The sequence below is a fragment of the Chrysemys picta genome, chromosome 3 (assembly GCF_011386835.1).
Source record: "Chrysemys picta bellii isolate R12L10 chromosome 3, ASM1138683v2, whole genome shotgun sequence".
Lineage (NCBI taxonomy): Eukaryota > Metazoa > Chordata > Testudines > Emydidae > Chrysemys > Chrysemys picta.
The window spans coordinates 26650854-26673229 of NC_088793.1; the positions used below are offsets into that span (position 1 = coordinate 26650854).

Sequence of the window (22376 nt, forward strand, 5' to 3'; positions counted from 1 at the left end):
TCTAAACACTGAGGGCTAGGAGGCAGTACCCCTCTCACTATTTTGGGAAGAAAGGGCTCCAAGCTTTTTTTTAAAAAAGGAGCTAAGGTGGGGTGATTCAAAAAAAGTTTAAAACACCTGATTTACAAAGACACCATCAACTTAAAACAAAAGTAATTTTCTTCTGGAAATTTTATCTTTGTTATAAGTTATTCCTAAGGCTTGGTCTAGAGTAGAAAGTAGTACCGGAAACACTTGCCTTTAAACAGAATTGCAGGAAGATTACGGGGAGGGGAGGGAACCTCTCTGTTTGAGTTTCTTTGCTCTGGAATTAATCCTGAGCCTCAGATGTCAATGGCAAAATTCCCAATGACTTTGTTAAAGTGGGATTAGTGAATATGTGCAAATTAAATTAAATTGATTTGTTCACTGCCTGTGGCATCTCCTGTGTCTCACATTAGGATGATGAATTCACTCTCATATGCCGCTCTGGGGCAGTTCATAATAATATTTTTCCTTAGCAGGAAACCAGCAAAAGCAGCAGAAAAACAAACACAAATTGAAGAGATAGCAGGAGAGTGGAAGAGGGATAAACCCAGGCTTATTTATTATTTCTTTTGGAGCCACGCAAAACAAGCTTCCAAACATCAATATGGGAACAAATCTCACTGATTTATTCTATACTATTTTGATAACATACTATTTAAAGAGCGCATCAAAAAAGTAAATTATATTTAAGTTCTTGGTTTCTGAAAATAAGTTTGACAGTGTCCCTTTAAAACACTCTACACTTGAGAAGTATTTACTGATATGGGTATCAGTACTGGTACTCAAAGCTTTTGTGACAGGTACTATAGGACATGTTACATCTCTGTTTGAATAATATGCCTCTGCTGTGTAACTCAGTACATTCTAATCTGCAATAGAGTTTCAGCTCTCCAAAGGATAATCTTGCATATTTGAGAGACTAGGGTATAGAACAATTCAAGAGCCATTTTTGGTTGAGTGGAAGTGACAGACACAAATGAGGTTTTAGACTGGTAAACTGGATTTGGAATCGCTTCACTTTACTTGGAATGAAGGAACAGTGGGGTAGACTAACCATCAGAGCAGCTTCATAATGAAGTGCTCATTGCCATAGTTTGCAAAGAGTAATGCACATCAACCTTTACTGGCAACTTCCATTTCAGCTCATCTTTTTCTAGTCAAGAGCATCAGTACTTACAAACCGAGACTATTATTTCCTCTCAACTTCCTCTGCATGCATTACAGCAGCAGTTTCCAATTAAATGTCAGGACATGCTGTATCAGCCGTGCCTGGTCACACTAGACAAATGCATTTGTTAAACATTTCTTTAAGCCCTGCAGCAGAAGTGGTTAACTCCCCAATTTCCATACAGTCATGCTTTTTGGTCAAATCCAAAGTGGCTCAAGAACAGTCTACCAGCAATCACATTTAGAAACAGTTATTACTGATTTCTCCAAACAGAGTGTACAAGGATTTTTCTGGCAACTGTGCTTTCCATAAACATACTGTAGACTGCCCCATTTTCAAACATGCTTGTTACTAGCATAGTTACAGCCTCAGTGTGGACAGAAAGCATAATCTAATGGACTAAGTGTGAGACTGGGAGCTCAAAGTTCTAATAGGCTCTTAGTTGCCGATGCCAGCTCTTCCACATATATATTACATGCCATCTAAATTTGTTTTAGCTTCCTTATTTGTAAAATGATAATACTCACCTATCTCACAGAGTTGCAAACATTAATTTTCACTACAAAGTATTAGGAAAATATCTTTACGGTAGGAGTTAAGGTACTTTCCTCAGCTAGATGTCTGTAGTCTACCATGCATTTCATATGTTTTTATACATGCTCAAATCTTAATTGGTACTGTATGTTCAGAAAAAATAAGTCACAGGAACATGGTAAATAATTAGTTTCCTCACCTTAGGAAGATAATCACAACCAAGAAGAATTGCTAGCCCAATCAGAGACTCTCTGTCACAACGTAGTTTCTCCTTAATAGAGGACATTGTATAGCAGTCAACATGTGGGTCCTGCAAGAAAAATATTACAGCTGGGAATAGTGTAGGCAGGACTACAGGTGACTAGGAAATTGATTTGTTGCTGACAAGTTAACAGCAATTTGTTTTAGTGTTGTTCAACTGCTAGCATAGAAGAGACCAAGCCATTTGTCATTGTTACACAAAGTATGATTGACATAAATATCATCTTGCATTGAAGACTGACCACATGATTTTAAGAATTGCAGCTTTCAAAATCTACATACAAATGTAACTGTTTTTAAGTAAAATAATTAATCAAGGATTAGCAAAAAGAACAGAAGTACTTGTGGTACCTTAGAGACTAACAAATTTATTTGAGCATAAGCTTTCGTGGGCTATTCAAGAAACTGCCTGAAAAAGCACAAGAGCAAATCCACACAGACACACCCCTAGAACCCTGAGCAGGGGTATTCTATCTGCTATCCAAGATCCATAAACCTGGAAATCCTGGACGCCCCATCATCTCAGGCATAGGCACACTGACAGCAGGATTGTCTGGCTATATAGACTCCCTCCTCAGGCCCTATGCTACCAGCACTCCTAGCTATCTTCAAGACACCACTGACTTCCTGAGGAAACTACAATCCTTTAGTGATCTTCGGGAAAACACCATCCGAGCCACTATGGATGTAGAAGCCCTCTACACCAATATTCCACACAAAGATAGACTACAAGCCGTTAGGAACAGTATCCCCGATAATGTCAAGGCAAACCTGGTGGTTGAACTTTGTAACTTTGTCCTCACCCATAACTATTTCACATTTGGGAACAATGTGTACCTTCAAATCAGCGGCACTGCTATGGGTACCCGCATGGCCCCACAGTATGCCAACATTTTTATGGCTGACTTAGAACAACGCTTCCTCAGCTCTCGTCCCCTAACGTCCCTACTCTACTTGCGCTACATTGATGACATCTTCATCATCTGGACCCATGGGAAAGAAGCCCTTGAGGAATTCCATCATGATTTCAACAATTTCCACCCCACCATCAACCTCGGCCTGGACCAGTCCACACAAGAGATCCACTTCCTGGACACTACAGTACTAATAAATGATGGTCACATAAACGTCACCCTATACCGGAAACCTGCTGACCGCTATACTTACCTACATGCCTCCAGCTTTCATCCAGACCACACCACTCGATCCATTGTCTACAGCCAAGCTCTACAATACAATCGCATCTGCTCCAACCCCTCAGACAGAGACAAACACCTACAAGATCTCTATCAAGCGTTCTTACAACTACAATACCCACCTGCTGAAGTGAAAAAACAGATTGACAGAGCCAGACGAGTACCCAGAAGTCACCTACTACAGGACAGGCCCAACAAAGAAAGTAACAGAATGCCACTAGCCACCACCTTCAGCCCCCAACTAAAACCTCTCCAGCGCATCATCAAGAATCTACAACCTATCCTGAAGGATGATCCATCACTCTCACAGATCTTGGGAGACAGGCCAGTCCTTGCTTACAGACAGCCCCCAAACCTGAAGCAAATACTCACCAGCAACCACACATCACACAACAAAAACACTAACCAAGGAACCTATCCTTGCAACAAAACCTGTTGCCAACTGTGTCCACATAGCTATTCAGGGGATACCATCATAGGACCTAATCACATCAGCCACACTATCAGAGGCTCGTTCACCTGCACATCTACCAATGTGATATATGCCATCATGTGCCAGCAATGCCCCTCTGCCACGTACATTGGCCAGACCGGACAGTCTCTCCGTAAAAGAATAAATGGACACAAATCAGACGTCAAGAATTATAACATTCAAAAACCAGTGGGAGAACACTTCAGTCTCCCTGGCCACTCGATTACAGACCTAAAAGTCGCAATATTGCAACAAAAAAACTTCAAAAACAGACGACAACAAGAAACTGCTGATTTGGAATTAATCTGCAAATTGGACACCATTAAATTAGGCTTGAATAAAGACTGGGAGTGGATGGGCCATTACACAAAGTAAAACTATTTCCCCATGCTTATTCCCCTCCCTCCCCTTACAGTTCCTCATATCTCCTTGTCAATTGCTGGAAATGGGCCATTTTCATTACCACTACAAACAGTTCTTTTTCTCTCCTGCTGATAAAAGGTCACTTACCATACACACTATAAGGAGAGTGATCAGTTAACACCCATTGTTTCATGTTCTCTGTGTGTGTATACATATGTGTATACATTACACACACAGAGAACATGAAACAATGGATGTTACCATACACACTATAATGAGAGTGATCAGTTAAGTGAGCTTTTTATCAGCAGAAGAGAAAAGATATATATATCTTCCTACTGTATTTTCCACTACATGCATCTGATGAAGTGGGCTGTAGCCCACGAAAACTTATGCTCAAATAAATTTGTTAGTGTCTAAGGTGCCACAAGTATTTCTGTTCTTTTTGCGGATACAGACTAACACAGCTGCTACTCTGAAACCAATCAAGGATTAGAAATTTAACCAACACCCTAGGCTTATAGAATGACAAAAGAACACTCTGAAGCTGCAAAGGATTAATGAACAGGAGGAAGTTGTCTTCTATCAAAGGATCTGAACTTTAAAAATAAACAAAAACTTATAACCCAATTTTCAAACTTTTTAGGCATCTCGACAGATATTTAGACAACTAAAGTAAATACCCATTTTAATGCTGATTTGAACACCTAATTTAAGACATCCCACTTTGAAAACTGGGCTCTAGTTTACTCTGTACAAATGTATAGCCAAATGAACACAAGCAAATTGCCCTACAACATTTTCTTTTTTAACATTATGTGCTCCCAGCTCTGCCTCTTCATTCCATTAGTTCTCACAAAGATACAAGCACTTTTTTTAGCTGAACAACAGTTTCTTACACCAGGATACATTTAAATCTTCAATTTTTACTCCATTTGCTACCGCACTTGATGCCCTAGACTTAGCATAAAAGAAATCTCTCTGCATACTACAGAAGAGTGCACAAGAGAGTTATTTGTTCTGCCTTCTCAAATGTATCAAACTACATTCCTAATGTATCTATAATTTTAATCAGGGTGGTCTGTTTTATTGGATACATTCATTTTTGGACTGGTCATACTATAGCTTATTATTCAGACATACAAGACATGGTGTCAACAGTGCCTGATTTTGGGAGCAATCGTCATTATCAAGTGTGACAGTGTTACACATTTTAATGTGCATGTAAGATGCAAATGAGGGAATTTGCATTTATTTAACCCCATAGACCTGTTGCTTCTGTAAGCACACAACTGTCACTACAGGGCTGTGTCCTGTAGAAAATTTACAGCTTTAGGTCACATAAGAATTTATGTAATAGAAAACCTAAACAGACAGCAGATAATTTCATGTTTGTTATTCAACTCAGCTGTTTTTTTTATTCATTCAGTGCTTGAACACTAATGAATCAAGCAAAGCAAGTCTGCTTTATAAAAACAGATTTTAAGCAAGACCAAATACAGGAAGACAAAAGTATGATACTGTTAGTGTTGTTAATATAGTATTTAGCCTGTATATTTGCCTGGAATAAAATTTTGGGTTTTGTTGCCTGTTTGACTTTTGATTGTTCACACGTTAGTAAAAATAAGACACCGTGCGTTGCATTTGCCCACAACCAGAGAAAATAGCACAATGAGAAAAGATAAGTAAGTGAGTTAAAGTGTTGCAGGTTTTGGTGGGAGTTTAATATATACGACTGCCTCAAATCCTATCGCAAGGCAAGGTCAAGCAACCAGTTGGGAGGGGCAAGGAGGGGCGGCATAAGAAACACTAAAAAGCGAAAGAAATGGTGACTCTGGCCAAAACACAACCTCACTCCCTACCCTTCCGATGAGACACAAAAGAGGCGGTACCAAAGCCCCCAAGACTCATGATCCTCCAAAATGGAGCATGATCATAAATTGTAAGGGGTGGGACCAGGGGTGTGTACTACAGATATAATTAAGCCTGCTAAGGAGGAGGAGGTGGGAAAAAGAAACGGAGAAAAGCTCTGCAGCGTACAGAGCTATGGATATGCTTGTTTGATTAATCCCAATAAACATTACACTGCCTGCACTTCAGACTCTGGTCTTCTGCTTTCTGTCTGTCTGACAAGAAGCAAGGGAGTGGTGAGGAAGAAGCCTTAACAGATACCATAAATATTTTGAACAATTAACTACGTGCTTCACATTTAAGCAATATAATGAGTGTGAAGTAGTCTGAAAGAAAAAAGACTCCAAAAAACTTAACACACTACCTTTACATTCATGGTGAAATTCCTATAAACTGTTTGAGCTCCATACAAGAAAGCATCTCCATCATTGGTAATGCAGCCATCCACATATCCATTTGCATTCAGGTAAGCACACATCGCCTCCGCTTCACCAACTGCTTGAACCCAAGGTAATCCTAAACAGTCCAACATTTCAAGGCACTAAAAAAACAAAAATATTCAAGAGAAGACAGAGATTGAATCTTCAGTTATCCCTTTTTACAATTAACCATTTTTTCTAAATAGTCCTCAGGTTCATGTGTATGTCTGCAGTGGCCATTATTATTATCATCAATGTAGTACTATCATTGTATGTGTCACTTTACAATACATGTGGCATTGCAAACAAAGACTAGATCCCCGACTGAACTAACTTATAATTTATAGTGAGTAGGGACATGGTTATGTTCAGTTTCACAGTACTAAACACACACTGATTGCCAAAACACTTTATGTATCAGATAGGCAGGGGCGGCTCCAGGCACCAGCGCAGCAAGCGTGTGCCTGGGGCGGCAAACCGCGGGGGGTGGCCTGCCGGTCGCTGCGAGGGTGGCAGTCAGGCAGTCCTTGGTGGCGTGCCTGCAGGAGGTCCACCAGTCCTGTGGTTTCGGCGGCAGGTACGCTGAAGATGTGGGACCGGCAGATCACCCACAGAAACGCCGCCGAATCCGTGTGACCGCAGACCGCTGCAGGCACACTACCGAAGCCTGCCTGACTGTCGTGCTTGGGGCGGCAAAAAACAGAGCCACCCCTGCAGATAGGCTCATCAGATTTTTGAAGGAGAGGCTGGAGGATTGGCATACATTGCTTAGGAGGTTTCTGTGCAGAAAGAGGTACAGAAGTAGACAGTGAGCGAAGCTTGGGTGGAACATAGGCAAGACAAAGTATGAAACAGGACTTCTTAAACTTTCATCATGGATCACATCTTAATGAAGTGCCTCAGGGATCTACGTCCCCTCTCATTCATGATCACATAACATCTCTGTGATAATTACAGCAATTGCTTAAGTGGAAAAGTAATAGATGGGAATGTGCAGAGGAACAGAGGAGCCAATCCAGAGATGCAAGAAAGTGTGTATGTGCATGAGTGAGGTAGGGGTCCGGGGGAAATCATGGTCAGAGCAGCAGAAAAGGAAGAAGTGTTGTGTGCAAGCTATCTGAAATGACTGTACTGAATTATTATGATGCCTTCTCTTCACAAGTCAGGATTTTTAACAAATCAAAAACACAAAAGTGGCATAGTAAGAATTGCTGTCCTATTGGAGCATAGCTCACGCCAAGCAGCTTGACAATATTAATATATTTTATTCAGGTTATTCATCTGGTGCCCAATCCAAAACCCACTGAAATCAATGGAAATATTTCCACTGGGCTTTGGATCATGCCCTTGAAGAGGAACAAACAAAGCAAATAAAACATCTTCCCTCACTTCATTCCTGTCCTATAAATACTTTTCCAACACTACCAAAAATTTATGGAAGTACAGTTTACTTCAATCACAAAAGAAACCTGGCAAACAGTGAAGCTGACATTAAGAATCTCCAAGTTACTAATTGATCTACAATGTTACTTAAAAGGACAGTAGTCATTGTGGTCCAAGGCCCACAAATTCAACATGCAAATTGATATTGCCATGTATTTTTTCATGCCACAAGCAATCATGTAGTACATTATTTTGATACGAGAGCAAAGAAAGAGCTGAACACTAAGGAAATGAGGAATTAGTAACGAAAGATATCAATAAACTTATAAATAAAAACTTCCATACAAAATGACAGAGCAATTTGTCCTGCAACCTTGGTTCTCTCAACCTAGTTAAATACATTTCTCACCAAACATTTTCACAGCTAACTATGTTAACATGTCTATTTTCCTGGTTCATAGACCTAGTCTAGAAAACAAGTCTACTGTGTTATTATGTAATGACCAAAAGCGTGCTAGGTGCTTTAGAGCAGTGGTTCTCAGCCAGTGGTCCAGGGCCCACTGGGGCGCCACGAGCAGGTCTCAGGGGGTCTGCCAAGCAGGGCCGGCGTTAGACTTGCTGGGTCCCAGGGCAGAAAGCCAAAGCCTCACCACCTGGGGCTGAAGCCCAGGGCTCCAAGCCCTGCCATCCCGGGCTGAAGCCGAAGCCTGAGCAAGTTAGCTTCACAGGGCCCCTTGTGGCATGGAGCCCTGGGCAGCTGCCCTGCTTGCTACCCCCTAATGCTTGCCCGAAAAACAGTTGTTGTAGCACAGACAGGCCGTGGAATTTTTATAGCATGTTGAGGGGAGGGAGGGGAGGCTCAGAAAGAAAAAGGTTGAGAATCCCTGCTTTAGAAACATATAAACAGGTCTACACAACACTAATATGTTTATTAGGTAAGTAATAAAAAATATAAAAACAAAAAGGCTTATGAGGAATTAGATGGCTTGAGAGATTGGTAATGAGATACAGAGCCTTGTTTCTCAATCACTGGTCTGAATCCAGCACCAGAGAGACTTGCCATGCAACAGCTATTAGAAGAATTTCAATCTACTTTCAAATGGATGGGTGTCCTGATGCCAAAATCACCATGACAATAGTCCACCTTCTTTCCAGCATCAGCAAAGAGATTAAGGAATGGAACAGAGCAAGTCAGGTTTAAGGCGCATCCAAGGAATGGTGAAGAGAGCTTGTACTAACGCTACCTGTGTAATGCCTATTGTGTGCTTAGCTTCAGAAGAGTCTCCAGCATTGTCAACCTAGAACTATTAACGGGCACTATATTCACTTAGAATTTATTGTCAATATGTATACCTTGGAGTTTAATAAAAGTGTATTGAAATTTGCATAGATAGGGGAGACTACTAAGTTTGTTGACTCAGGAGTGTACATAATAATTTTTACGTGCTAATTCAAATGATCATTCTGCACTGAGTGACATCGTTGTGCTCAATGCTGTACAGTACACATGGGAACACACTGCCCCAAGAAGTTTATATGATCTTCACAAAAAAAGGGGTTCATAAACTCAATACAGCAAGTTACAGGACTAATATCCAATCTCAAAGTGATGCAAATTTTTGGGGGGGCAGAATCTCATTGAAAAATCTGTCTGGAGTCATTTCTGTGCGTCAGATTTATTGCAAATTCTTTCTTTCTTTTTTTTTTTAAACGTTTTTTCTTCCCTCTCCATTCTCTAATACCCCAAATAATGAAATTCCTCTATCACTCACCTCTTTTAAAACTGATTTAAAATAGGATCTCCCTGTTTTTGCAGCCCTAGGTTTTTTTGAAGACCCATAGCGGAGCTCATTCCTCTTACTCATTGTTTCTGCTTTCAGCTTTGGGGCATCCCCCTCCATCACAAACACCAATTTGATCTCCATTGAGGTTAAAGAAGAGATTCGAAAAAATAGATTCCTGTATTAACAAAGTAAATAAACAATTTCACTGAAAAATTTAGTTATAAATTAAGCCGCATGACAACTGATGTGTATACCCTAAATGGAAATTTCATGTTGGTCAGAACTTCATAATGAAACATACATAGTTTCAAACCAAGGAACAAAAACAGCAAAAGAAACACCTTAAGGACAATTGGATTATAGCCCTAACCCAATGCTCCTCCATCCACCCAAAAAGATTCTATAGCTGCCATTTGGAAAATACACACAAACATATCCGAAAAGATTTCATACCATTTTGTATTGCAAGTCTTTGTACAGGTATATAACTACAGAGAGGAAAGATGTTCATTTTTCTGTGGACTTATTGCTCAGAAGAACTTTAATACCTTTTCATGAATTCTGTATTATAGGAATATATTCTTGTTCAGCCTTCCAAAACTGTCATGAAATTTACCAGCTCATGAACAAGATCTGCTCCCAGACCTACCTCCATACTGATGATAAAGGGAAATTGGAAGGAGGGAAACAGACATCCTGTTAAATCAAATGTTAAAATGTTGAGAATACCTCAGCTGTTATGGTGATCAGTGTGGTATAAAACTCAGATATAATAGAAATATAATACTATTTTTAACATACTGATTTATATATTTCTTGTGGGCAAAAAGAATGTTGCATCTTCCATAACTGCAATTTTTCCTACTACAGTAATACTGAGTAGGCACAAAGACAATACATTTTTGCCATAATCCATTGAGCCGACATTTGAAAGCAGTAGAATAAACATTCACATGTGTTAGATTGATTTAGAAAGACTACTGTTTAAAAATATTTTAGTTAATATACTACTTCTGAGGGGAGATGAACTGACATTTCTGGAGGCTGAAACCCTGTTTATGTATAGAACAAATATAATACAATCAGTTTCAGTGTAAGTTTCCCTAAAATGGCTTAGCAATGTACTTTTAACCCTGTCCCCATGAAAGCTTGTCTACAGTGGTGGAATAATTTATTCTCCAGATCCATTCAGCTTTTGGTCACTCTGCTGAAAGTTCTTAAAAGGGTGCCAGTTAGGGTGATCTGTGTGATGTGGGTATGTCCATTAGAAAATTGACTGATATTTCCATCCCACTGCAATCTGAGTAATAACTTTCTGTTACTACTAACATGATTAGTAACTAACAGATTTGAATCAGTGCCCCCATGCCAGACAATTTTTGAATTAATTGCTGATCGGCTAAGGCTGCATTTTTGAAAGTGGTCAGCTATTTTGGGTCCCTAATATGAGACATTTTAGATGCTTTCAGAAAATGTGGTGCATCCAGAATTCCAGTTGAAGTTAATTGGTGCTGTGGATTCTTACAACTTCAGAAAATCATCCATAAAGCCTCTTGAGCTGGGTACTCAAAATCTAAGAGACCTAAAAGCCACTGGTCACTTTTAATAGTAAAATTCTAGTTGTCTATAGCTCCACATGTCCTCTTTTCAGTCCTGTTTGCACAAGTCAGTACTTTGGAGTTACAGTCACTTTGATTAGTTTGTTCTTTGAACAAGCATCAGACACATCAACCATATATGCACATACTCCTCAAGGCACTTCATAATGGCTCATGCAGAATGATCGGCACACACTGAGTAAGTGGTTAAAACTATATGGTAATATGGACTACCACGGATTTTGGAAGTACCTTGGGATAACTCTGGGAGCAAAGCACCAAATGAGCAAACTATATTATATAGATTCAAACACTCACTGGTTACAGTTATCCACCCAAAAGAAGAAGAAGAAGAAGAAAAAAAAGATACTGTACCTAAGATGAGGCTTGGTGACTACTCCAATCATCTTTTTAACAGTCTGTGCCTCACACACCCATAGACTTAAATCAACAGCAAGGGTTTTTCCACTGAGACTGCTCAGATGAACATGTTCTTTCACAGGCTCCAAGATCTGCCATAGATTAGTCACTCCCATTGTCCTGAATTCCGCCTTGCCAATATGAGGCTATCAGCTGTAAAGACTGATCAAAACAAAAGTTCACAGCTAATAATATGGAATGTGGCAATTTTTTGGGGGGGGGGCAGTAAGTGCTCTAAGTACTTCTAAAAATAAATGTTAATGACTAAGTGAATGACACAATCAAGCAATCCAAATATTTAGAGACTTAAGTTTATAGACCCCCCTTGTTTAATGGATGAGCTGCTTGTAGGACAACTTTTATTATAAATAGGCTACAGTGGTGTCTGAACAGAATGGTAAAAGTGTCTAGTTTAAGAAATCACTTTCATCTACACCTTAAGTGCTTCTTTCTCACTTTCCACAATAACTGAACATCTACTGCCCCAATCCTTTCTCACAGAAAATTCAGATTTCTATGAATAAACATATTTTGGTTCAACTACAAGAAAAGAGCACGGATACATTCCATTGTGTCTTTCTATCCAAAAGTGAGGGTGAGACTTCGAAATTCATACTCCTTTATTTCTTCTTGAAGTTCCCACTTCCGTTTAACATCTGAGAATTACTTTTATGGAAACAGTGCTTTTTGTCCGCAACCAGAAAGACACTGGGACAGATCCTCAGCTGGGGGAAATGATCACAGCTCCACACTGGAACTATGATCATTTATACCAGCTGAGGATCTACCCCAGTATATTAAGTGGGGTACATTCCTTTTGACTCTCTCTCTGCTTATAACTCTAAATTCATAGAATCATAGAATATCAGGGTTGGAAGAGACCTCAGGAAATTCTCCCTTTCCTGAACCCCTCCCTCATTCCTTCCTGTTATCAGATTTCCTTTTCTTCCTGTTTTCTCCTCCTCTTTCCCACCCCCTTGCTCACTCCTCTCCCCTTCAGCCTTGACTGACCTTCCTTTCCAGTGCTGTTCTCACTTTCATCCCTTGCCACTCTTAAAATATCAGCCTTTTGCCTATACCCTGCTTGTTTGCTAGAGTCCATTTCTTCACCTCAATGCCAATCTATTCCTCTTGGGAGGAGAAGGAATACATTTTCCTTATGCTTATTTCTCTACATTTCAATATGAAATAGACTTAAATAGAAATTGGTTTTTTTTAAATCACTTTTGTTAATGGTTTATGCATGTCTATTTTACTTTTGAACTAAAGAAAATCTCTCATAGAAATGACACAGCAGTCAGGTCACATTGTCACATTAAGAAAAATGATTGAGCTTAAAGAGTTTTGCACTACTCGAGAGCAAATCATGAACCTGTAGGTCAAAATTGAATCAAACAGGAAGTCAACCATGGAGAATGAGGAATGCTGCCATCTAGTGGCCTCTTGAGCCTTCTGCGTGGCTTTCACAGAAATGGGTTATCAGAGAACCAATGTTAATGCAACACTAACATAGGAGTATAAAGCCCTGGGATTCAGCTAATTGACCAGTCATTTCTCTTGCTCTCATTGCATGAATTACAAGTTGTTCTAATTGAAGGACTTCTTACTACTGGTTTTCAGGGGTTACATTCTCCCAGTAGATGATCCATGCCTTTGGAATTTGCAACACCTAAATCTGTATTAATTCACTCAAATAACTGGCCTGATTTTCAGAAGTGCAGAGCACATACAGTTTCCTTTGAACTGAAGCAGGTTTCTGGGGAAATCACTCAGAGCTCTGGGTGGTTAAGCACCTTTTCCCCCCACCCCAATCAGGTCACTTAATTAGACTCCTACCTTTAAGAATCCAAGCTTGGAAATATTACCCTGTTTGACCTTTGAAAGATTTCTGCTTTAGTTTATTACTAGATATTGATACTTTTGCTATTGAGCAAAGAGTTTCTCTGCTGGGTTTTGAAACCCAAAGGCTGCTGTTTCTTTTCATAAACATAACGGTAAGGTGACCAGTTGCTTTGCAGTGCGAGCCAATATAAATATAGCTGTTTGAAAAATTATCAAGAGAAAAAGCACATGCCTGATAAATTGTAGTATTGCATCTGGGAAGAAAACTAACCCCCTTAGCAACAATGTAGGTTTCCTTTCTCTAAGTACTTGAGAACTTCAGGAGACAAGCACTTAATTAAACAAGCTTCTAATTGCTGAGAAATCCCAGAAGTTAATTAATTGGCTGGTAAAGAGCTGATGACATATTAACCATTTTTGTGTCCTACCGACATTTGGAGAGTATCTAGTAATACAAGTCAAATACATTGGCATAGCTATGCTTCTGAAGTTTTGTATACCAGAACAGGCATTGTAAGAAATTAAGTGGCCCTATCGGAGTGCAAATCTGGAAAAAAAATAAAAATTATATGTTGGGCTACCTCTTGCACTGTAAAGAAAACTGATGTGAACAGCACAGGCAAGAGAATAGAAATGGGAAGCCGAGTTATTTTCCCCACTCTAGTTGCTGTGTTTACCCTGACATTCGGGGCTGGCCTGTGCCAACCAACCCGAGGTGTGGGGCTGTTCCATTACTGTGTAGACTTCAGGGCTTGGGCTGGAACCCAAGCTCTGGGATCCTCCCACCTTGCAAGGTCCTAGCACCAAAACTCCAGCCCAAGCCCAGAAGTCTACAGAGCAATGAAAGAATCCTGCAGCCCAAGTTCGAGTGGCTGGTACAGGGCACTGGCGGTGTCTAGTTGCTGTGTAGACATGACCTCACAGATGCTCATTTGCTAAGTAGTAGCTTCAACAGTATTATACTTAGATAAAAGATGCTTTAAAACTACTCAGAAGTATTCTTTTTTGCCACAGTAATACTTTAATATTTCCAATTGTTACCTTTAAAAGCTAGAAAGCCTTGAATAGAACATTCTGCAGGGGGGAAATTAACCTTCTTACCATCTAACTGGGACTTCCAGCTTTTTGGGAGGTGAACGAGACAACACTTTGCAAAAAGCCCTTTTGATGTTACCATTTGTTGCCTATAAATCAATCTATGTTTCTTATATAGCTTCCTATAACCTTTGTGTTAATTGGTTTATTAGTACCATGATGACATAGCACATCTGTATTAATGCACAGGGAGGATAAATGCATCAAAAAGTATTTTTAATTCCATACTTATGCAAAAGTAGCTATATAGACAAAAATGTGGCGAAGGCAACTTACAAAATGAAAAATAAAAATAAGTCGATGTTGCTCAACACCATGGTAAAATATTAATTTATAACTATGGAAGTGATTTTTCCCTTTCCATGATTCAAACAAAGTATATTAGTTGCTGAAGTAGGTAGACATGCCATAATACATTTTGGAGGTTCTTTTATTTTTGTCATTTAAATGATTTAGGTGCTAATCCATCTTGCAGAAAGCTGTACTGTCTAGAATGGGGCTCTTTGCAAAGACCCACCTGAACAGATTTTATTTCAGGGGCCTTAGTTATACCAAATCTCCCATCCCACCTTCTATATCTTAGAGAAGGTAAAATCTTCACAGCTGGACCTTATTTTTCTGTATGTCTGTAAATCACCCTAAAACACTGTTAATGTTATTACAAAAACAACAACAAAATTTAGGGGGTTGATCTGGCTTCCACAAAAGTGAATTGCAATACAGTCACTGACATCAGGTCCAGGATAAACCAGCCTTCAAAAGTTTAGAGCAAGTAAGGGTACGTCTATACTTACCTCCGGGTCCGGTGGTAAGCAATCGATCTTCTGGGATCGATTTATTGCGTCTTGTCTAGACGGGATAAATCGATCCCAGATCGATCCTGGAAGTGCTCGCCATCGACGCCGGTACTCCTGCTCCGTGAGAGGAGTACGCGGAGTCGACGGGGGAGCCTGCCTGCCGCATGTGGACCCGCGGTAAGTTCGAACTAAGATACTTCGACTTCAGCTACGTTATTTACGTAGCTGAAGTCGCGTATCTTAGTTCGAAGGGGAGGGTTAGTGTGGACCAGCCCTTTCTCTATAAACAATGAACATTTTATATGATTACAATTAAATCAACAAAAACAAAAGGAGTACTTAAAATGAGTGAATGAATTTAAAGTTGATGACAGTTAATGGTTTGCTTCAGACAGATCATCTGACTGCAAATTTATCCAAGAAATCTTGGCCAATGCGCCTCAATTCTGCCCTGCAGTACCCCTGCCCTTCCCATACTAAGATCTCCCCACACAGCAGAGTTCTGCAATTACTTCTTCTAAACTACAATCCTCACTAGTATTCCAAGTCCTGAGATCACATCACACAGCTTTGCTAACACACCTAAGCTCCCAAAGTGCATCACCCACTACTATTCCGTTTGTGGGATACCCTCTTGTTTTCACTGGGACAAAAGAGAGTGAAAAAGTTTTATGAAATGAAACACAAAACACATTCTATGCAATTTAGTCTTACTCTTCAAATATAAAAAGACATGTTGTACAAGATTAAATACTTGCAATTTTTTTTTTCTGTAAGTAAAACAAGAATAAAACCATTAAGTCCCTATGCTACTAGCTGGTTAGGCTGCATGCAATGCTGCATCTGCCCTTAAAATACCAATACTTTTACTAATCCATGTGTATTCTCAGCATTAGTGAATTTTGGAGGGAGGAAGGGAAGAGAACCACTAAAATCCTGAACCCATTGTGGGCATAGGCACTGAGTTTTTCTTTTCCCCCGGGGTGCTCCACTCCCACTCTGCCCTGAGGGCCCCCCTTCAACCCATTCCCTCAGGCCCCGCCCTTACTCTGCTTCTTCCTCACCTGCTTACTGCCCTCCCCCAGACTCCTCCCCCAGCCTACAATCAGCTGTTTTGGGGCACCACCAAACAGCTGTGGCTGGGGGTGCTGAGCACCCACTATTTTCTTTTCTGCGGGTGCTCCAGCCCCAGAGCACCCACAGAGTCAGCACCTATGATTGTGGGTACTGGGATGGCCCACCCAGAACTAAAGGTTTATCCACTCACCCAGGCCACAACTAAAGTCTTGGGGCAACAAATGAACAAACAAAAATGGAGGGAGGGTCAAGGTTAAAAAGCAGGGAACTAGAACAGGAAATAGAGCAGAGAACACTCAACAATGCACACTGCTCCTCAAAAATGTCCAGGGAGCCAGTGGACACTGCCCAAGGAACTTTGCTCAGAGGCACGAGACAAGGGACCAGAAATATACCACAGTTACAGAGACACTCCCCCCCCCCGTCCAGCTTCCTCCTCAAGGTGTGACGGATGGTCATCTTGACCAGTGCCAGGAGGTTGACCAGGAGGTCTTGTGACTTTGTGGGGATATAGAGGTAAATGAGGTGTGGGGAAAAGTGCACCCAGAATCTCAGCAGGAGGTTTGTCAGATTTCAGCCCCTCAAGACCACTAGAGTAGAGTATCCCAAACTTTTCAGGGTCGCAGCCCCCCTCCCAGGAGCCGGGAGAGGAGCTGTGGCTCCAGGGGCAGGGGGGACATGGACAGGGTAAGGGGCCCAAGGCTGGGGCTGTGGTGGGGGCAGGCAACGGAGCCTGCAGCAGGGTGTGGAGTCATGGATGGGGCCGGGGCCAGGTGCAGAGCTAGGGGCAGGGCTGGTGGTGCTCCTGCCCAACCCCCCAGTGGGGACTGATCTGGGCCCTGCTGCACCCCCCAAATGTTCCTCTGTACCCCCTGAGGGGGTGCACCCCACAGTTTGGGGACCTCTGCTTTATGCAGATGTGCACCACACTCTCCCTCTTGCTGCAGAAAGAACAAGTGTTTGGGAATTCTGTGAACTGCACCAGATACATGAGCCTATGTTCCCAGCTCCATGGAGGAGCTGTCAATTAATATCCGTGGTGGGCCACCACTAAACTCCTGCAGCTCACTCCGGATACTAGATCCTTAGGGGACTACAGGCTACGCTGCATCCAGGGCTCCTGTACTGGTTTCTGGGGTGCAATGGCAGCAGGGTGGGAAAGAGGAGAACTGCAGTGTGGATGGGGGAAGAGGAGACACAAACAAAGAGCCAAGGCAAGGCCAGGACTGGAATTCAGGTCCCCACAGTGGGAAGCAGGCAACAGCCTTGATAGGGTCTGAATACAAACACTCATCCCCAGGATGCTAAGCAGGAGCAACTGGGATGAAACACGGGGTTGGATAGTTTAGGGAGACCAAGATGTGACCTGGGTGGCAGGAGGGTGAGTGTGAGAAGGGGGGGATCTGAGCCGGGGGGGCGGGCGGAGAGGAAGGAACAGCCTAGGCTGGATGGGAGCTGGGAATCGAACGCGGGTGGGGCGAGGGATGAGAGAAGGGAACAGCCTAGGCGGGGTGGAGGCTGGGAACCGAACCGGGGTGTGTGTGTGAGAGAAGGGAACAGCCCAGGCGGGGTGGGGGCTCGGAACCGAACCGGGGGGGGGGCGGGTGAGAGGAGGAAACAGCCTAGGCGGGGCAGAGACTGGGAACCGAACTCAGGTAGGGGTGTGTGTGTGAGAGAGAGAGAGAGGGGACCAGCCTAGGCGGGGTGGTGGCTGGGAACGGAACCGGGGGGGGGGGGGGGTGAGAGAAGGGACCAGCCTAGGCGGGATAGGAGCTGGGAACCGAACGGGGGAGGGTGAGAGAAGGGAATAACCTAGGCGGGGTGGGGGCTGGGATCCGAACCAGTCTACTGGGGGTCCCACCTGCGCGGTCAGCGGCGCCGCGACGTCCCACTCTATCACTGAGGCCCGGCGTCGGATTCGTATTTGGCGCGGGAGCCTCCCACCTTTCCTCCCGGAAGCGGCTACGCCTCCGCAAGATGGCGGGGCACGCAACCGCTTGGGCCGCGCGTGCGCACTCAGGGGCGGGGTCCAGGGGCGCCTGCTTTCCCTTTCCGGTCGGTGCCTGCCGCTGTATGCTTGCAGCCTAGCCGGGGCAGCGCGGAGTCGAACGCTGGGGCTCAGAGCGGGTTTAAAATCTCAACGGATCATAACGATACCGGCTGTTCCTTCTCCGCAATCCCTCCCACCTCCCCGCGAGGTAAGAGGGGCGGCTCGGGAGCCTCTTCTCGCGGCGTGCGCGGGCCGGGCGGGGCTCTCAGGCATGGCAGCTAGCGCCGGCAAATCGCCCTGTCCTCATGGAAGGGGGGGTCGCCTGGGTTCCCCCCCGGGCAGCGCGTTAGGATGGTGTCCCTGGTGGCCAGGCTGCAAAGCCCCATGTCCCCGGGGGTGGCCGTGGGACACCCATGGTCACACTAACGTGGCTCTTCCCAGTGTATCAAAAACTGTTCAGCTGTATTGTACCCCAGGTGCCAGTAAACTAGATGCTGGTTTTCGTGAGTCCTGGGGGCCAAGGACCCCATTGCGCCCGGCGCTGGCTAAACACAGAACAAGACAGTCCCTGCCCCTGCCCCTGCCCCTGCCCCTGCCCCGAAGAGCTGACTAGGAAAAACAGACAGACTCGGCGCTTCCAAGGCCAGACGTGACCACTGTTGTCTTAACACAGGACTCCCTAATACTAATGCCCGTTTCAGTTAGAGCCTATCTTTAGAAAAACATCCAGTCTTGATTTCAGAACTGTCAGTGATGGAGAATACACCATGACCCTTGTAAATTGTTCCATTGTTTAATTACTCTCATCATTAAACGTTTGTGCTCTATTTCTAGCTTAAATTTATCTGGCTTCAATTTCCACCCATTGGATTGTGTTCTTTTTTTCTGTGCTAGACTGAAGCACCCATTATTGTATATTTCTTCCCTGTGTAGATATTTATAGATTGTAATCAAGTCACCCCTTGAAATTCTGTTTTGTTAAGCTAAAGACAAGGGGGTATACATAAACAATGAGACAATACTGGTCAGCATGATAAACTTTAGTCTTTGTACACCAGATCACTCCAATGGAAGTGGTCTGCAAAATCTGAAAACCATTCTGTAATTGGACAAAACACGGTAGGTGCATCAGAGGGATCTGTTAGTCTGGTCTTCAGAGCTCTAGTATATTTTTGTGAGGGGCAGTTCCAGGGACCAGGCAAACAGGGTTCACATGTTTGTTCATTGTAGTACTCACCTTGCGTTGTGTGCTTTCCAGATAGACAATATGCAACAGTTTTAGGATTGACAAGTACACAAGGTCGGGAGGAATGGGAAACTCTTATAGTTGGAGACGTGGGGGGTTGATTCATAGATTCTAGGACTGGAAGGGACCTCGAGAGATCATCGAGTCCAGTCCCCTTCCCTCATGGCAGGACCAAATACTGTTTAGACCATCCCTGATAGACATTTATCTAACCTACTCTTAAATATCTCCAGAGATGAAGATTCCACAACCTCCCGAGGCAGTTTATTCCAGTGTTTAACCACCCTGACAGTTAGGAACTTTTTCCTAATGTCCAACCTAAACCTCCCTTGCTGCAGGTTAAGCCCATTGCTTCTTGTTCTATCCTGAGAGGCTAAGATGAACAAGTTTTCTCCCTCCTCCTTATGACACCCTTTTAGATACCTGAAAACTGCTATCATGTCCCCTCTCAGTCTTCTCTTTTCCAAAACTAAACAAACCCAATTCTTTCAGCCTTCCTTCATAGGTCATGTTCTCAAGATCTTTAATCATTCTTGTTGCTCTTCTCTGGACCCTCTCCAATTTCTCCACATCTTTCTTGAAATGCGGTGCCCAGAACTGAACACAATACTCCAGTTGAGGCCTAACCAACGCAGAGTAGAGTGGAAGAATGACTTCTCGTGTCTTGCTCACAACATACCTGTTAATGCATCCCAGAATCACGTTTGCTTTTTTTGCAACAGCATCACACTGTTGACTCATATTTAGCTTGTGGTCAACTATAACCCCTAGATCCCTTTCTGCCGTACTCCTTCCTAGACAGTCTCTTCCCATTCTGTATGTGTGAAACTGATTTTTCCTTCCTAAGTGGAGCACTTTGCATTTGTCTTTGTTAAACTTCATCCTGTTTACCTCAGACCATTTCTCCAATTTGTCCAGATCATTTTGAATTATAACCCTGTCCTCCAAAGCAGTTGCAATCCCTCCCAGTTTGGTATCATCCGCAAACTTAATAAGCGTACTTTCTATGCCAATATCTAAGTTGTTGATGAAGATATTGACCAGAGCCGGTCCCAAAAAAGACCCCTGCAGAACCCCACTTGTTATGCCTTTCCAGCAGGATTGGGAACCATTAATAACAACTCTCTGAGTACGGTTATCCAGCCAGTTATGCACCCACCCTATAGTAGCCCCATCTAAATTGTATTTGCCTAGTTTATCGATAAGAATATCATGCGAGACCGTATCAAATGCCTTACTAAAGTCTAGGTATACCACATCCACAGCTTCTCCCTTATCCACAAGGCTCGTTATCCTATCAAAGAAAGCTATGAGATTGGTTTGACACGATTTGTTCTTTACAAATCCATGCTGGCTATTCCTTATCACCTTACCACCTTCCAAGTGTTTGCAGATGATTTCCTTAATTACTTGCTCCATTATCTTCCCTGGCACAGAAGTTTAACTAACTGGTCTGTAGTTTCCTGGGTTGTTTTTATTTTCCTTTTTATAGATGGGCACTATATTTGCCCTTTTCCAGTCTTCTGGAATCTCTCCCGTCTCCCATGATTTTCCAAAGATAATAGCTAGAGGCTCAGATACCTCCTCTATTAGCTCCTTGAGTATTCTAGGATGCATTTCATCAGGCCCTGGTGACTTGCAGGCATCTAACTTTTCTAAGTGATTTTTAACTTGTTCTTTTTTTATTTTATCTGCTAAACCTACCCCCTTCCCATTAGCATTCACTAGGTTAGGCATTCCTTCTGACTTCTCGGTGAAGACCGAAACAAAGAGGTCATTAAGCATCTCTGCCATTTCCAAGTTTCCTGTTACTATTTCTCCCTCTTCACTGAGCAGTGGGCCTACCCTGTCTTTGGTCTTCCTCTTGCTTCTAATATATTGTTAAAAAGTCTTCTTGTTTCCCTTTATTCCCGTAGCTAGTTTGAGCTCATTTTGTGCTTTTGCCTTTCTAATCTTGCCCCTGCATTCCTGTGTTGTTTGCCTATATTCATTCTTTGTAATCTGTCCTAGTTTCCATTTTTATATGACTCCTTTTTATTTTTTAGATCTCGTGGTTAAGCCAAAGTGGTCTTTTGCCACTTTTTCTATCTTTCCTAACCAGCGGAATAGCTTGCTTTTGGGCCCTTAATAGTGTCCCTTTGAAAAACTGCCAACTCTCCTCAGTTGTTTTTCCCCTCAGTCTTGATTCCCATGGGACCTTACCTATCAGCTCTCTGAGCTTACCAAAATCCGCCTTCCTGAAATCCATTGTCTCTATTTTGCTGTACTCCCTTCTACCCTTCCTTAGAATTTCAAACTCTACGATTTCATGATCATTTTCACCCAAGCTTCCTTCTGCTTTCAAATTCTCAATGAGTTCCTCCCTATTTGTTAAAATCAAGTCTAGAACAGCTTCCCCCCAGTAGCTTTTTCAACCTTCTGAAATAAAAAGTTGTCTGAAATGCAGTCCAAGAATTTGTTGGATAGTCTGTGCCCCGCTGTGTTATTTTCCCAACATGTATTTGGATAGTTGAAGTCCCCCATCACCACCAAATCTTGGGCTTTGGATGACTTTGTTAGTTGTTTAAAAAAAGCCTCATCGACCTCTTCCACCTGGTTAGGTGGCATGTAGTAGACTCCTAGCATGACATCACCCTTGTTTTTTACCCCTTTTAGCCTAACCCAGAGACTCTCAACACTTCCATCTCCTATGTCCATCTCTACCTCATTCCAAGTGTGTACATTTTTAATATATAAGGCAACACCTCCACCCTTTTTCCCCGTCTATCCTTCCTGAGCAAGTTGTACCCATCC

The 22376-nt window shown here is 42.6% G+C and overlaps 2 protein-coding genes across 7 annotated transcripts in view; one reads left to right on the top strand and one right to left on the bottom strand.

Moving 5' to 3' along the window:
• GEN1 (GEN1 Holliday junction 5' flap endonuclease) overlaps nucleotides 1–18343 on the bottom strand; it is a 31767-nt gene extending 13424 nt beyond the window's left edge. The window contains exons 1-5 of one of the 3 annotated variants that reach the window (XM_005293075.4): nucleotides 18209–18343; nucleotides 11492–11698; nucleotides 9507–9693; nucleotides 6297–6473; nucleotides 1929–2039 (exon numbers count right to left, since the gene is read on the bottom strand). In XM_005293075.4, the coding sequence (XP_005293132.2) occupies nucleotides 1929–2039; nucleotides 6297–6473; nucleotides 9507–9693; nucleotides 11492–11652 (636 nt within the window). In that variant the 5' untranslated portion in view covers nucleotides 11653–11698; nucleotides 18209–18343. The remainder of the gene's footprint in view (nucleotides 1–1928; nucleotides 2040–6296; nucleotides 6474–9506; nucleotides 9694–11491; nucleotides 11699–18208) is intronic. The other 2 variants (XM_065587649.1, XM_042848698.2) reach the window with 2 other exon arrangements.
• Nucleotides 18344–18361: 18 nt separating this feature from the next.
• The window catches only part of SMC6 (structural maintenance of chromosomes 6), a 90929-nt gene continuing 86914 nt past the window's right edge, over nucleotides 18362–22376 (top strand). For 3 of the 4 annotated variants that reach the window (XR_010599399.1, XM_005293076.5, XM_042848696.2), the window contains exon 1: nucleotides 18368–18545. The gene's annotated coding sequence lies outside the window, so the exon portion shown is untranslated. Of the gene's footprint in view, nucleotides 18546–22376 lie in introns of all 4 variants that reach the window. The other variant, XM_065587648.1, reaches the window with a different exon arrangement.